The sequence below is a fragment of the Oncorhynchus kisutch genome, linkage group LG20 (genome assembly GCF_002021735.2).
Source record: "Oncorhynchus kisutch isolate 150728-3 linkage group LG20, Okis_V2, whole genome shotgun sequence".
Taxonomy (NCBI): domain Eukaryota; kingdom Metazoa; phylum Chordata; class Actinopteri; order Salmoniformes; family Salmonidae; genus Oncorhynchus; species Oncorhynchus kisutch.
This window is the reverse complement of record NC_034193.2, coordinates 30,996,016-31,012,658: the sequence shown is the minus strand read 5'-3', so window position 1 is coordinate 31,012,658 and position 16,643 is coordinate 30,996,016. Positions and strand designations below refer to the sequence as shown.

The following is a 16,643-nucleotide window of genomic DNA, read 5'->3' as shown; positions in this document are numbered from 1 at the left end:
TGTTTATATCTGACTTAAGGACTGTGTTCTGTCCCTCAAGCTGATTGTTGTGGCCTATGACCTGGGTCAGCCCGTGCCTTATGAGACCACCCAGCCCTTACAGGTTGCACTGTTGGACATTGATGACAACGAGCCTGTCTTCTTTAAGCCCCCGGTGAGTGGAGGAGAGTTAGGGAGCTGGGCGGTGTCTCATATGCAAGGAAGATGTCAGTCTGGGCGGTGTCTCATGCATGGAAGATTCCCGCCAGTCTGCCCTAATTCAGACTCATCTTATTGCAATGAAACATAGCCCTGGACTCCTCAGCTATAAGTATAACTCTGGGTTTATACCTTACCATTTGATACCTTACCATAATATTTTTTCTATACCAAGTATTTTTATGTTTCTTTTGTGTGATCAAACCAAATTTTTAAATCTCTAGATATTTGATGTTTGTCTGTGATTAGGGTTGTGTTTTATTTGGCTGTGTTTGTATATTATACCTAGCGCTAACATGCGTCCTTTGTCCTGATCTTGTCCACATTCTGATTGTGCCCACAATTTCAGAAAAATGCCAACAGATGGTATTACAATGTGTCTCATATCTGTCCATTGTGTCCGCATTCTGGCCACATGTTACTGATCCCTCCCTGTATGCAAATGATTTGACAGCTGTTATTTCAAAATAGTATTTATTTATTCTATTTATTCAAATTGTTGCAATCTACTGCAGAGATAGCCTGCAAAGTAATGTCATACTTTCCAGGTCCATACCCAAACAGTTCGAACTACAAATTTTGAAAATGACTCTCTCCAGAAATAAGTATCTCACTGTTGCCGCCTGCTACCGACCCCACTCAGCTCCCAGCTGTGCCCTGGACACCATTTGTGAATTGATCGCCCCCCATCTAGCTTCAGAGTTTGTTCTGTTAGGTGACCTAAACTGGGATATGCTTAACACCCCGGCAGTCCTACAATCTAAGCTAGATGCCCTCAATCTCACACAAATCATCAAGGAACCCACCAGGTACAACCCTAAATCTGTAAACAAGGGCACCCTCATAGACGTCATCCTGACCAACTGGCCCTCCAAATACACCTCCGCTGTCTTCAACCAAGATCTCAGCGATCACTGCCTCATTGCCTGTATCCGCTACGGAGCCGCAGTCAAACGACCACCCCTCATCACTGTCAAACGCTCCCTAAAACACTTCTGTGAGCAGGCCTTTCTAATCGACCTGGCCCGGGTATCCTGGAAGGACATTGACCTCATCCCGAAAGTTGAGGATGCCTGGTCATTCATTAAAAGTAACTTCCTCACCATTTTAGATAAGCATGCTCCGTTCAAAAAATGCAGAACTAAGAACAGATATAGCCCTTGGTTCACTCCAGACCTGACTTCCCTCAACCAGCACAAAAACATCCTGTGGCGGACTGCAATAGCATCGAATAGTCCCTGCGATCTGCAACTGTTCAGGGAAGTCAGGAACCAATACACGCAGTCAGTCAGGAAAGCTAAGGCCAGCTTCTTCAGGCAGACATTTGCATCCTGTAGCTCGAACTCCAAAAAGTTCTGGGACACTGTGAAGTCCATGGAGAACAAGAGCACCTCCTCCCAGCTGCCCACTGGACTGAGGCTAGGTAACACGGTCACCACTGATAAATCCATGATTATCGAAAACTTCAACAAGCATTTCTCAACGGCTGGCCATGCCTTCCGCCTGGCTACTCCAACCTCGGCCAACAGCTCCGCCCCCCCGCAGCTACTCGCACAAACCTCTCCAGGTTCTCCTTTACCCAAATCCAGATAGCAGAAGTTCTGAAAGAGCTGCAAAACCTGGACCCGTATCAAATCAGCTGGGCTTGACAATCTGGACCTTCTATTTCTGAAACTATCCGCCGCCATTGTCGCAACCCCTATTACCAGCCTGTTCAAACTCTCTTTCATATCGTCTGAGATCCCCAAGGATTGGAAAGCTGCCGCAGTCATCCCCCTCTTCAAAGGGGGAGACACCCTGGACCCAAACTGTTACAGACCTATATCCATCCTGCCCTGCCTATCTAAGGTCTTCGAAAGCCAAGTCAACAAACAGGTCACTGACCATCTCGAATCCCACCGTACCTTCTCCACTGTGCAATCTGGTTTCCGAGCCGGTCACGGGTGCACCTCAGCCACGCTCAAGGTACTAAACGATATCATAACCGCCATCGATAAAAGACAGTACTGTGCAGACGTCTTCATCGACCTGGCCAAGGCTTTCGACTCTGTCAATCACCATATTCTTATCGGCAGACTCAGTAGCCTCAGTTTTTCGGATGACTGCCTTGCCTGGTTCACCAATTACTTTGCAGACAGAGTTCAGTGTGTCAAATCGGAGGGCATGCTGTCCGGTCCTCTGGCAGTCTCTATGGGGGTGCCACAGGGTTCAATCCTCGGGCCGACTCTTTTCTCTGTATATATCAATGATGTTGCTCTTGCTGCGGGTGATTCCCTGATCCACCTCTACGCAGACGACACCATTCTATATACTTCCCGCCCGTCCTTGGACACTGTGCTATCTAACCTCCAAACGAGCTTCAATGCCATACAACACTCCTTCCGTGGCCTCCAACTGCTCTTACACGCTAGTAAAACCAAATGCATGCTTTTGAACCGTTCGCTGCCTGCACCCGCACACCCGACCAGCATCACCACCCTGGATGGTTCCGACCTTGAATATGTGGACATCTATAAGTACCTAGGTGTCTGGCTAGACTGTAAACTCTCCTTCCAGACTCATATCAAACATCTCCAATCGAAAATAAAATCAAGAGTCGGCTTTCTATTCCGCAACAAAGCCTTCTTCACTCACGCCGCCAAACTTACCCTAGTAAAACTGACTATCCTACCGATCCTCGACTTCGGCGATGTCATCTACAAAATTGCTTCCAACACTCTACTCAGCAAACTGGATGCAGTTTATCACAGTGCCATCTGTTTTGTCACTAACTCACCTTATACCACCCACCATTGCGACTTGTATGCTCTAGTCGGCTGGCCCTCGCTACATATTCGTCGCCAGACCCACTGGCTCCAGGTCATCTACAAGTCCATGCTAGGTAAAGCTCCGCCTTATCTCAGTTCACTGGTCACGATGGCAACACCCATCCGTAGCACGCGCTCCAGCAGGTGTATCTCACTGATCATCCCTAAAGCCAACACCTCATTTGGCCGCCTTTCGTTCCAGTTCTCTGCTGCCTGTGACTGGAACGAATTGCAAAAATCGTTAAAAGTTGGAGACTTTTATCTCCCTCACCAATTTCAAACATCTGCTTTCTGAGCAGCTAACCGATCGCTGCAGCTGTACATAGTCTATCGGTAAATAGCCCACCCATTTTTACCTACCTCATCCCCATACTGTTTTTATTTATTTACTTTTCTGCTCTTTTGCACACCAATATCTCTACCTGTACATGACCATCTGATCATTTATCACTCCAGTGTTAATCTGCAAAATTGTAATTATTCGCCTACCTCCTCATGCCTTTTGCACACAATGTATATAGACTCCCCTTTTTTTCTACTGTGTTATTGACTTGTTAATTGTTTACTCCATGTGTAACTCTGTGTTGTCTGTTCACACTGCTATGCTTTGTCTTGGCCAGGTCGCAGTTGCAAATGAGAACTTGTTCTCAACTAGCCTACCTGGTTAAATAAAGGTGAAATTAAAAATAAATTAAAAATTAAAAATTGATGCCATATGTAAATGGTGCCACCTGTCAATGATTTTAGAAGGCAGGATTATGATGTTTTAAATGGTTTCACTGTCCAGATCCATCTACAGGACACTTCTAAGACCTCCAGATACAAAGCGTGCCTGACTACCTCTGGAGGTGGTCTGGAAGAAATGATCACAATCGGATCACAATGCGTCTTTTAATCTTCTACACCTGTCTGAAAATGTGGGCATAATCTGAAAGTGGAAATGATCAGGACAGAAGATGCATGTTAGAACCAAGTATAAACAAGGCTAATGTCTCTGTTTCATATGTGTGACGATTTTGTCTTACATCTGGGCCATGTAGCTGTGTGTGTGTGTGCTCATCTATCTGTATGTGTGTCTGTCTGACTCTCAGCGAGGCAGCCTGCCGTACCAGACTCTGTCTGTGGCAGAGCACTCTACTCCAGGGACAGTAGTGGGTAACGTGACAGGAGCTGTGGACGCAGATGAAGGCTCAAACGCTGTAGTCTACTTCTTCATAGCAGGTCTGTGGAGAGGACAACACAACACTACGCTACACACACAGACACAAATAAACACACTGATTCATCCATACCGGACAATCCAGAAATATCAGTCCATTAGTACTAACACAGAATAATTAAATATATTTTTGGTTGCTGCATGTTGGTGCTGCTGTCTATTGAATATGGACATAACACTTATAGGGGGAGATACTGAAGGTAACTTTGGCCTGAGCCCAGGGGGCGTACTGAAGGTGAAGAAGGATCTGGATCGTGAGGACATCTCAGTGTACTCCATCATCATCAAGGCCTCCAGCCACAGGAACTGGGCCCCTGCACGGGGTCAAAGGTCAGCCTGGGGAAGAGCACTTGACCCCAGCCGTGACCCAACCCTGCAGGAGGTCAGAATCTACCTGGAGGACATCAACGACCAGCCACCACGCTTCACCAAGCTAGAGTACACTACAGGTACAGTACATAAACTGTGGGAGGGGTAAATGTGTGTGTGTGTGTTGAGGTTGTGTGTCTATGTGCATTCTCTCACTTTTATTCCCCCTCTATCTATCTCTTTCTCTCTCTCAGGTGTGGCTGCTGATGCCAAGGTAGGCTCAGATCTGATTCGGGTACAGGCCATAGACAACGATGTAGGGAACAACAGTCTGGTGCTGTACCATGTCCTGTCCATCCGCTACATTAAACTCCAGTCCAATGACACTGAGGACATAGGAAACAGCTTCATCATAGGTCAGTCACTGCCTACTGCCAAGCATGACTATTATCTCCTCTGTGTTTGTATAGTATCCCTTGTTAATCCTTGATAACCAATGTTAGAATAAATTCAATTTCATTTCAGAATTGAGGAGATTAATTGAATTGAAAAGGAATTGGCCCCTGTCATGTTGTTAACCTTCTCTGCCTATTGTTCCTTGATAACCAAGGTTGGGATCAATTCTATTTCAATCAAGGTGATGAATTGACTAAATAATTTAAATGGAATTGAGCTCCAACAATGTTGATAACCTATAGGGGATATATGTTTCAATTCTAAATATTGTTTGAATCACAGTGAAATTGACCCTGAACCTGTTGATAACCCTTAGGAGAGACAGATGGGATCATTCGTACCTATGACCTGTTCACGGCTTACGACCCGGGCTACTTCGTGGTGGAGGTGTTGGCACGGGACCTGGCGGGCCACAGTGACATCGCCATGGTGGGCATCTACATCCTGCGGGACGACCAGCGGGTTAAGATCGTCATCAACGAGATACCAGAGCGGGTACGACAGTTCCAGGAGGAGTTTATCAACCTGCTGTCCAACATCACCGGAGCCATAGTCAACACGGACGATGTGCAGGTAGGTAAGGGTGTGAGGGATGTGTGAGTGTGTGTGCATGTGTGTGCAAGTGTGTGCGTGTGTGCATGCATATGTATAAAATTACGTATGAAATGTGTATCTCCCATAACCACCTTTGTCATTCTCTTCTTCTGTTTCTGCTCAGTTCCACGTGGACAAGAAGGGCAGAGTGAACTTTGCCCAGACAGATGTGCTCATACACGTGGTCAACAAGCACACCAACCGCATCCTGGATGTGGAAAAGTCAGTTGCTGCCTGGCAGTATAGTTTATTATCATGTTATTACCTTTAGAAATATAATTACTAGAACGGACAGTCTCCATTCCCATATTTAGTGTAGGTTCTAAATGAATCAAGTAAAAACTCACGGACAATTAGTAATGCTCACACCAAGTCTATTCACCCACTGGGTCATATAGCTGCATAAGACAAAAACATGTTTCCAAACAAAGACAAAACACCCTGATTTAGTCATATCACAGTTGACCTATTTGCTTATGGTTTTGACTACACCCAGTGACATGCTTTTTAAATTATATGAACAAAAAAGAATACATTTCATTAGGAATGGCAAGCAAGACAAAATTAAAAGGGCCTAGTTATATAACCCATATGAATTTGGAGGGCAGAAATGATTACATATTAAAGCATTAGACCTCTCACTAAAGGCATCAGTCAAACAAAGTTATACTTAATTCCAAACTGGTTCTCTAGTAGATTGGTGGGAATGTCTCACCCCATGTTCAAGAATGGCCTTTTTCACTTTATTCAGATTACAACTGCTCACTTTCGGTTGTTTGAAAAGGAAATATTCTCCAAAATATAGTTATTTTTCAAACAAGCATTAGAAAGTTGGTTGCAATTTCAGTTTAATCCACCTGAAAAGACAGAACAAATAATACAACAAATATTGTGGTTAAACTCAAATATACTAATTGATCCCCAATTTTTTTTCTTCTATTAAATGTTTTAAAAAAGTCTAATTTTGTGAACTATATCATAAATAGGACTGGTGGAGTTATGGCACACATGCAGCTAACACAGACATATGGAAATGTCTGCTCTACCCAAAATACAACCAACTAATTGCATCATTGTCTGTCGGCCCTACATAAATGGTTAAAGAAAAGTGTGATAAATAAAAACATATACCAATTTCATTTTAAGGACCAAAAAATTGCCAGCTGTGCCATATAAATTGCCAAATAGTTGAATTGACACGCAAAACAACGCCATATTCAAAACTTCACATTTTTCAATTTAAATTACTACACAAAATTCTTGCAAACAATAGAATGTTATATATATATGGGGGATACAATCTTCCCAGCTCTGCCGATTTTGCTGTGAGGAAGCAGAGTCATTAGATAATGTATTTTGGTACTGTCTATATGTAGCTCGTTTTTGGTCACAGGTCCAGGAATGTCTGAAGAATTGCGACATTTGCCTAGAACTAACACTGCAGATAGCAATACTGGGTGATTTGAAAAGCCATAGTCAATCAATAATATAATAATTATTTTAGCAAACATTTTTCTCTTTAATTTACAATCTGTAGAAGCTATGAGAATAGAAAGGTTCATTACTTTTGTGAAGCATCACAGCACATTTGAAAAATATATGGCAAATCCAAAATGGATGGTGTTAAGAGATAGATGGGACGGGTTGAATGCAGCTGAAGGGTGGGTCAAATAACAAGATAACCAATGTAAATCATACGAGGTTTGTAAAATGTATATAGGTTCAGAAATGTTGAGAAATAGCACAGTTACAAAAATAAATCAAACTGGACGGACATCAGAAATAGAGGAAGGACTAAAAACAAACAAAATCTAAGTATGGTAAAAATAGATTGTGTCTGTAAAATGTGTATAATATGTATAAACTGAAGGTAGAAGCCTACGTGTTATTGTATATTAGTTTACTCCAATTGGGGAAGGGTTGTAAGGTTTGCGGGGAATGATACAGGTATATTAAAAATTCTAAATAAATTTTAAAGTATGTACAGTGGGGCAAAAAAGTATTTAGTCAGCCACCAATTGTGCAAGTTCTCCCACTTAAAAAGATAAGAGAGGCCTGTAATATTCATCATAGGTACACTTCAACTATGAGAGACAAAATGAGAAAAGAAAATCCAGAAAATCACATTGTAGGATTTTTTATGAATTTATTTGCAAATTATGGTGGAAAATAAGCATTTGGTCAATAACAAAAGTTTATCTCAATACTTTGTTATATACCCTTTGTTGGCAATGACAGAGGTCAAACGTTTTCTGTAAGTCTTCACAAGGTTTTCACACACTGTTGCTGGCCCATTCCTCCATGCAGATTTCCTCTAGAGCAGTGATGTTTTGGGGCTGTTGCTGGGCAACACGGACTTTCAACTCCCTCCAAAGATTTTCTATGGGGTTGAGATCTGGAGACTGGCTAGGCCACTCCAGGACCTTGAAATGCTTCTTACGAAGCCACTCCTTCAATGCCCGGGCGGTGTGTTAGGGATCATTGTCATGCTGATGGGAGGGGGGTTTTCACTCAAAATCTCACGATACATGGCCCCATTCATTCTTTCCTTTACACGGATCAGTTGTCCTGGTCCCTTTGCAGAAAAACAGCCCCAAAGCATGATGTGTCCACCCCCATGCTTCACAGTAGGTATGGTGTTCTTTGGATGCAACTCAGCATTCTTTGTCCTCCAAACACGAGTTGAGTTTTTACCAAAAAGTTATATTTTGGTTTCATCTGACCATATGACTTTCTCCCAATCTTCTTCTGGATCATCCAAATGCTCTCTAGCAAACTTCAGATGGGCCTGGACATGTACTGGCTTAAGCAGGGGGACACGTCTGGCACTGCAGGATTTGAGTCCCTGGCGGCGTAGTGTGTTACTGATGGTAGGCTTTGTTACTTTGGTCCCAGCTGTCTGCAGGTCATTCACTTGGTCCCCCCGTGTGGTTCTGGGATTTTTGCTCACCGTTCTTGTGATCAGTTTGACCCCACGGGGTGAGATCTTGCGTGGAGTCCCAGATCGAGGGAGATTATCAGTGGTCTTGTATGTCTTCCATTTCCTAATAATACTGATAACAAGTACAAACAGGTGCCATTAATACAGGTAACAAGTTGAGGACAGAGAGCCTCTTAAAGAAGAAGTTACAGGTCTGTGAGAGCCAATCTTGCTTGTTTGTAGATTACCAAATACTTATTTTCCACCATAATTTGCAAATTAATTAATTAAAAATCCTTCAATGTGATTTTCTGGATTTTTTTTTCTAATTTTGTCTGTCATAGTTGAAGTGTACCTATGATGAAAATGACAGGCCTCTCTCATCTTTTTAAGTGGGAGAACTTGCACAATTGGTGGCTGACTAAATACTTTTTTGCCCCACTATGTGTATGTACATGTGTATATATTTTTACCAAAAAAAGACATGGGGGATTGGAAATGTTGCAGACAATTACATTGTAGGAAGGCAACAATCTTTTCGCAATATTAAGCTGATCCACCCTTAATAAAAATAAAAATAAATATGTACAATAAAAAAAATATATATATGTTTCCACCAGCCCCAGTATATATATTCCATTTGGGTGTGGTGTCCTCCTTCCCTCTATACATTACATATTTATTGCTAGGCAGGAAGTCAAGTGATGCGGCCAGTAAACTGTTCGTTAATGTGACCTGACCTCGACCCCCATTCCTCACTAAACCACCTCTCTCCAACCTTATCAGTGACTGCAACAATGTGATTGCCTTTCCTTTACACAGTGCATTCCAAGCTTAATTACCACACCATAAACATTCCTCCTACAGATAACCATTCACTTCTGGTGTAGAAACCAGACTATGGCACTCATTATTTCAAGTTTAGGAGTCAGAACCCATCATAGTAATTATATTTCTATGTCATTACATTGTTACTACACAAAAAACATGTTGTATGAGTATACTCCTCTTTGTGCTGAGCCCATTGTCTCCCCTTCCCTGGTCTTGTGATGGACAGGGTGATTCAGATGATTGATGAGAACAAGGAACAGCTGAAGAACCTTTTTAGGAATTACAACATCCTGGATGTCCAGCCTGCCGTCAGCGGGAGAGCACCTGATGACCTCACTACGCTACAGATGGCCATCATTATCTTAGCTGTGTTGCTCTTCTTGGCAGCCATGTCATTCATCTTCATGAACTGGTACTATCGCACAGTGTAAGAGCCTTCCACTGTAATTCAAATCAAATTTTATTTGTCACATGTCACAATTAATGTAGAATTTACAGTGAAATGCTAGCTAATGAGCCCTTCCAAACAATGCAGAGTTAAAGAAAAAAATTACAATTGTAACGCAAGAGGAATCAAATAAAATACACAAGATTGGCGCTACAGTTGAAGACTAAAGTTTACATATCCTTAGGTTGGAGTCACTAAAACTCGTTTTTCAACCACTCAACAAATTTCTTGTTAACAAACAATAGTTTAGGCAAGTCGGTTAGGACATCTACTTTGTGGATGACACCAGTAATTGTTCCAATAATTGTTAACAGACAGATTATTTCACTTATAATTCACTGTGTCACAATTCCAGTGGGTCAGAAATTGACACCAAATCAAATTGTATTGGTCATACACACATGGTTAGCAGATGTTAATGCGAGTGTAGTGAAATCCTTGTGCTTCTAGTTCCGACCGTGGAGTAATATCTAACAAATAATCGAACAATTTCACAACGACTACCTTATACACACACAAGTGTAAAGGAATGAATAAGAATATGTACATTAAATATATGGATGAGCGATGGCAAGATGCAGTAGATGGTATAGAGTACAGTATATACATATGAGATGAGTCATGTAGGATATGTAAACATTATATAAAGTGGCATTGTTTAAAGTGACTTTTTAAATAAAGTAAATTTTTTACAGCTAATTTTTAAAGTGGCTAGAGATTTGGGTCAGTATGTTATTAGCAGCTTCTCAATGTTAGTGATAGCTGTTTAACAGTCTGATGGCCTTGAGATAGAAGCTGTTTTTCAGTCTCTCTGTCCCAGCTTTGATGCACCTGTACTGACCTCGCATTCTGGATGATAGCGGGGTGAACAGGCAGTTGCTCGGGTGGTTGTTGTCCTTGATGATCGTTTTGGCCTTCTTGAGACATCGGGTGGTGTAGGTGTCCTGGAGGGCAGGTAGTTTGCCCCCGGTGATGCGTTGTGCAGACCTCACTACCCTCTGGAGAGCCTTACGGTTGTGGGCTATAAACAGCTTGGAAAATTCCATAAAATGATGTCATGGCTTTAGAAGAATCTGATAGGCTAATTTACATAATTTTAGTCAATTGGAGGTGTACCTGTGGATGTATTTCAATGCCTACCATAAAACTCTTTGCTTAACATCATGAGAACATCTAAAGAAATCAGCCATGATGTAGACCTCCACAATTTCCAAACACCTGAAGGTACCAAGTTCATCTGTACAAACAATAGTATGCAAGTATAAACACCATGGGACCACGCAGCCATCATACTGCTTGTGCAAATCAATCCCAGAACAACAGCAAAGGATCTTGTAAAGATGCTGGAGGAGACAGGTACATAAGTATCTATATCCACAGTAAAACGAGTCCTACTCGTTTGGCCATAATGACCATCGTTATGTTTGTAGAAAAAAGGGGGACGTTTGCAAGCCCGAAGAACACCATCCCAACTGTGAAGTATGGGGGTGGCAGAATCATGTTGTGAGGGTGCTTTGCTGCAGGAGGGACTTGTGCACCTCACAAAATGGATTGCATCATGAGGAAGGGAAATTATGTGGATATGTGGAAGCAACATCTCAAGACATCAGTCAGGAAGTTAAAGCTTGGTCGCAAATGGGTCTTCCAAATGGACAATGACCCCAAGCATACGTCCAAAGTTGTGGCAAAATGGCTTAAGGACAACAAAGTCAAACTATTGGAGTGGCCATCACAAAGGCCTGACCTCAATCCCATAGAAAATTTGTGGGCAGAACTGAAAAAGCGCGTGCGAGCAAGGAGGCCTTACAAACCTGACTCCGTTACACCAGCTCGGTCCGGAGGAATGGGCCAAAATTCAACCAATTTATTGTGGGAAGCTTATGGAAGTCTACCCGAAATGTTTGACCCAAGTTAAACAATTTAAAGGCAATGCTACCAAATACTAATTGGGCATATGTAAACTTCTGACACACTGGGAATGTGATGAAAGAAATAAAAGCTGAAATAAATCATTCTCTCTACTATTATTCTGACATTTCACATTCTTGAAATAAAGTGGTGATCCTAACTGACCCAAGACAGTGAATTTTTACCCGGATTAAATGTCAGGAATTGTGAAAAACTGAGTTTAAATGTATTTGGCTAAGATGTATGTAAACTTCCGACTTCAACTGTATATACAGGGATTACCAGTACAAATCAATGTGCAGAGGTATGAAGTATTTGATGTAGATACTGTATGTACATGACGGCAGGGTTAAGTGTCTAGTCATCAGGGTAGATAATAAGAGTAAAATAAATAACAAAGTAGCAGTAGCAATTGATGAGTGTAAAAGTGTGTGGGTGTGTAATATGTATGTATGTGTGTTTGTGTTGTGTTGGTCTGTGTGTGTGTGTAATGTGTGTGTGGGCGTATGTAGTGTGCATGAATGTGTGTGGCTTTTGTGTGGGAGTGTCAATGTATATGGTTTGTATAGTCTAGTGAGTGTACGTAGGGTCAGTGCAAGATAGTCAATTAATGGTACCCAAACTATCTAGGAGTCTGGTAGTCTTATCGCTTGGGGGTAGAAGGTGTCTTGGAGCCCGTTGTTCCGAGAGCCGATGCTCCGGTACAGTTTTCCAGACGGTAGCAGAGTGAACAGTCTATGGCTTGGGTGGCTGGAGTCTTTAGCAATTTTTTGGGCCTTCTTCTGACACCGCCTGATATAGAGGTCCTGGAATGCAGCTCGGCCCCAGTGATATACTGGGCTGTTCGCACCACCCTCTGTCACCCTTTCACCCTCATTGTCAAACATAGCATACTGATCCACTTTAACTTATACAATCCAATAAGCTTACTCATACTTAACCACTAAATTTTACAATATGTTCTTGTGTATCAAAGTATAGATTCATTCATCTCTATGGTCCTGGTCAGTTCCTGGATGGAGACCAGATGCTGCTGGAAGTGGTGTTGGAAGGCCAGTAGGAGGCACTCTTTCCTCTGGTCTAAAAAAATATATATCCCAATGCCCCAGGGCAGTGATTGGGGACACTGCCCTGTGTAGGGTGCAGTCTTTCGGATGGGATGTTAAACGGGTGTCCTGACTCTCTGAGGTCATTAAAGATTCCATGGCACTTATCGTAAGAGTAGGGGTGTTAACCCCGGTATCCTGGCTAAATTCCCAATCTGGCCCTCAAACCATCACGGTCACCTAATAATCCCCAGTTTACAATTGGCTCATTCATCCCCTCCTCTCCCCTGTAACTATTCCCCAGGTCGTTGCTGCAAATGAGAACGTGTTCTCAGTCAATTTACCTGGTACAATAACGGATAAATAAAATAAATAAATATATAAACATGTTTTTCATGTCAATGGAATTTGTAATGGTGTTACTTCAAACTGGCTATGATAGATACTTTGACATGGCTATGTCAGCATGTTGAACGTCTCACCACCTGTCTGTGTGTTTTTCTATGCTACAGACACAAGAGGAAGCTGAAAGCCATTGTAGCAGGATCCACAGGTGAGAGACAGCACCGAGGAGAAAGTCCCTGCAAGCCTAACAGCAGGATGTGGCAAACTATGGACTAGTTTGACTAGCTGTGTGTGTGTACGTGTGTGTGTGTACGTGATTGTAATTCATAATTCACCTGTTTATTTTCTGTCTTCCAGGGAAGCAAGGTCTCATGGACATCCTGGATTTGCCCAACACCAATAAATACTCATTTGAGGGGTGAGACAATAGATTACAGTGTTTATGCATTTTAAAACCTACAGTACTTTATTTCATTTGACTCATGTCATTGATATGATGTATGTGTGGGCATATTCCTTTTGCAGGATCACAGATACATGCAGTGCTGATCTTAAATATCTGACAGTTGTGTATACAATATTTAATAAGACTGATGAAGTGTTAGCTGGCTAAGGTTATAGCTAAGACTGTTGTTGACTCTCAGGGCCAACCCTGTGTGGCTAGACCCGTTCTGTCGGAACCTGGAGCTAGCTGCCCAGGCAGAGCATGAAGACGACCTGCCGGAAAACCTCAGTGAGATCACTGACCTGTGGAACAGCCCCGTGCCTACTCACGTGAGTACAGCTATTAAACAGCGGCGGTCGGTGCCGTTTAAGATTTCATTCATATTCCATTTTAACATTGATAGATTTAGGCTACTACATGATACTCAACTTTTCCCTACAACCTAGCCTATGAATGAAAGTTTACAACCTGGTGCACACAAGTTGAGAGAAAATGTTGAGGTGACAAATGGACAGACAGTGACACATTTAATACCTCCTTCACACTTGCCTGTATCTAGCTGATCTAGGGGGCAATCATAAATCCAACGGTTGCAAACAATAATTTTTATTTCGACATACTCAGGTATGTTTATTGCCATTTCGTTCCATTTGCTTCCATTTAAGAAATGTCTTTCAACAGAATTGGCGGAATGAATTTCACGTGGAAAGACAGTTCACTTTCATAGCAGCCATATTGTAGTCCTTCTCGCATCTATGCACTCTCCTCCTCTTACCTTTTCCCTTCGCTTGTGGACTTCAATGCACAACACATCAGCTGTATGAGACCAGGTGAAAAAACCTTTCCAAGCAAAACCGCTAAACACAGCCTACATCGTTGTCACCATACTTGCTATTTGTAACGTCATAGTCAACATAGCTAATAGACCTAATGCGTTAGTAAACCCGCTACAATCATGCAGTCATGATAGAGTCAGTAAGCAGTTTAGCAGTTACACCTGCGGGCCCTATTGTCAAAAAATTTGTAAATAAATAAATTAGTTTAAAACTGTTAAACTATTGTCTCTTTCTCTCTTTGAGTCAACTACCCACCACATTATATGCACTCCAGTGCTAGCTAGCTGTAGCTTATGCTTTAAGTACTATATTTATTATCTGATCCTTTGATTGGGTGGACAACATGTCAGTTCATGCTGCAAGAGCTCTGATAGGTTGGAGGACATCCTCTGGAAGTTGTCATAGTTACTGTATAAGACTATGTAGTGGAGGAGAACCATGAGCCTCCTAGGTTTTGTACTTGAAGTCAATATACCCAGAGGACAGATAGCTGTTCTCCGGTTACACCGGTTACACTATGGTGCTACCTTACCGAGTGCTTTGAGGCTGTAGACCTTCATTGCAAAATAGTGTGTTTTAATCAATTATTTGGTGACCTGTGAATACTGTAGATTCAGTATAGTTTTAGGATAACTTTAATAATGTTTTACCATTTTCATTTTTATGAAATTCACTGAAGAGGATGGTCCTCCTCGTCCTCCATCGAGGAGGCTCCACTGCTATCTATTTATGTTCATGCATTTCTATGAGTACACCCAGCAAACCACAATTGGTTCTGTGAAAGCTCCCAGAACATTCATTAGGTTGTGAAAAATGTTCTCCTAACACAAAAACTGTCCAGCCGTGCTGATGATTACACAATGTTTGTATAAAACTTTCGCCATGTTGCTAGAACGTTCCCAGAACACATTTTGTCTGTTCTTTAAAGGTTCCCAGAATGTTTCTTTAGGTTGTGAGAACAGTCTGGTGGAAACACTGTGGGGACATCACAAAAGAATCTGTCAACTTGTACGAATGATTGTGCAATGTTTGCATAAGGGTGCAAAAACATTCCCCTTATGTTACAAGAACATTCCCAGAGCACATTTGTTATGTTCTTTAAAAGTTCCTAAAACATGTATTTAGGTTGTGGGAACCTTGTGTGGATATGACAAGATTTTGGTTCCAAAAACACTAAAACTGTCCAGTTGTGCTAACATTCAGACAATGTTTGTATCAGGGTGCACAAAACATTCCTTCGATGTTGCAAGAATGTTGACAGAACAGCCTTTCTAAGTTATTTAAAGGTTCCCAGAACATTTCATTAGGTGGTGGGAGAAGTGTGGGTGCATTACAAGATATAGGTTCCCAAAGCACAAAATATGCTCAGTTGTGATGAGATTCATACAATGTTTAAGTTACGTTGCACAGGGCATTCCCTTAATATTTTAACATCCAAATATCTCTAGCGGTCCCCCCAGCGTGAGTTTTTTTTATGAGCGTGATGTCAGAATGCCCTCACTGTTCCAACATTTGATTGTCACGCAACAGGACAGTTAACCCATGCTGCCCTCAAACCAATTAGCTTCCTGCTAATTATCTATGTTTCAACTTCTCAGTTTCAAATTATTTTCAACCAACAGTATTAATTTCAAACAACGGTTTGAAATGAGGTGCGTTCACAAGGAAGTAGCCCATTTCACTGTGCCAGAAAATGTACGTCTGAGGCATGCTATTTTAATTTAAGATGAATATTAGCTAGCTGAGCCGGACAACGTTCTCTCTTTGATGAGAGCCCAAGCACTCCCCCAGTGTTTCCCCAGGTCAAGTATGCAAGCATTTACGCATCTCCAGTCAGAACCTTCCCGAATGTTTTACCCCTGGTGCATTTTCCGACTGGCGCCCCCATTGCCTTCATTGCTGTTTTCCTTACTAACAACTATTTTGGACATTTGTGTATTCCTATCAAAGTAAGTGGCGTGCTTTATTATGTTAGCATAATAGTTTCTGTATATCGTGTTATGTTGTTTCTTCTGTAGCACACCTTATGTAGCTATATATGGAACATAAAGTATTCTGTGTGTATTCCTATATAACCGTGGACACTCAAGGTACTAATTCCATTCCATAAGAACATTTATTATTTTGTGTAATTTAGGTTGGCAACAGCATTGTTGATGAAATGCAGGCATCGCAGCAGAACTAGGAAGCAGTCTAGGGGAAAGAGTTTGGCAAAGAAGGGAGTTGCAAACATAGGATCCGTGCGCCAGTATTCCCTTAAGGAGTTCACCAGGAAGGTGTA

General features: G+C 42.0%; 1 protein-coding gene across 1 annotated transcript in view; it reads left to right on the top strand.

The window, feature by feature from the left end:
- LOC109865854 (cadherin-23) overlaps positions 1-16,643 on the top strand; it is a 555,430-nt gene that overhangs the window by 525,774 nt on the left and 13,013 nt on the right. Inside the window, exons 56-65 of the mRNA XM_031799369.1 lie at positions 41-154; positions 4,097-4,226; positions 4,410-4,673; positions 4,788-4,949; positions 5,306-5,562; positions 5,708-5,805; positions 9,561-9,761; positions 13,249-13,289; positions 13,439-13,499; positions 13,726-13,855. Of these exons, the coding sequence (XP_031655229.1) occupies positions 41-154; positions 4,097-4,226; positions 4,410-4,673; positions 4,788-4,949; positions 5,306-5,562; positions 5,708-5,805; positions 9,561-9,761; positions 13,249-13,289; positions 13,439-13,499; positions 13,726-13,855 (1,458 nt within the window). The remainder of the gene's footprint in view (positions 1-40; positions 155-4,096; positions 4,227-4,409; positions 4,674-4,787; positions 4,950-5,305; positions 5,563-5,707; positions 5,806-9,560; positions 9,762-13,248; positions 13,290-13,438; positions 13,500-13,725; positions 13,856-16,643) is intronic.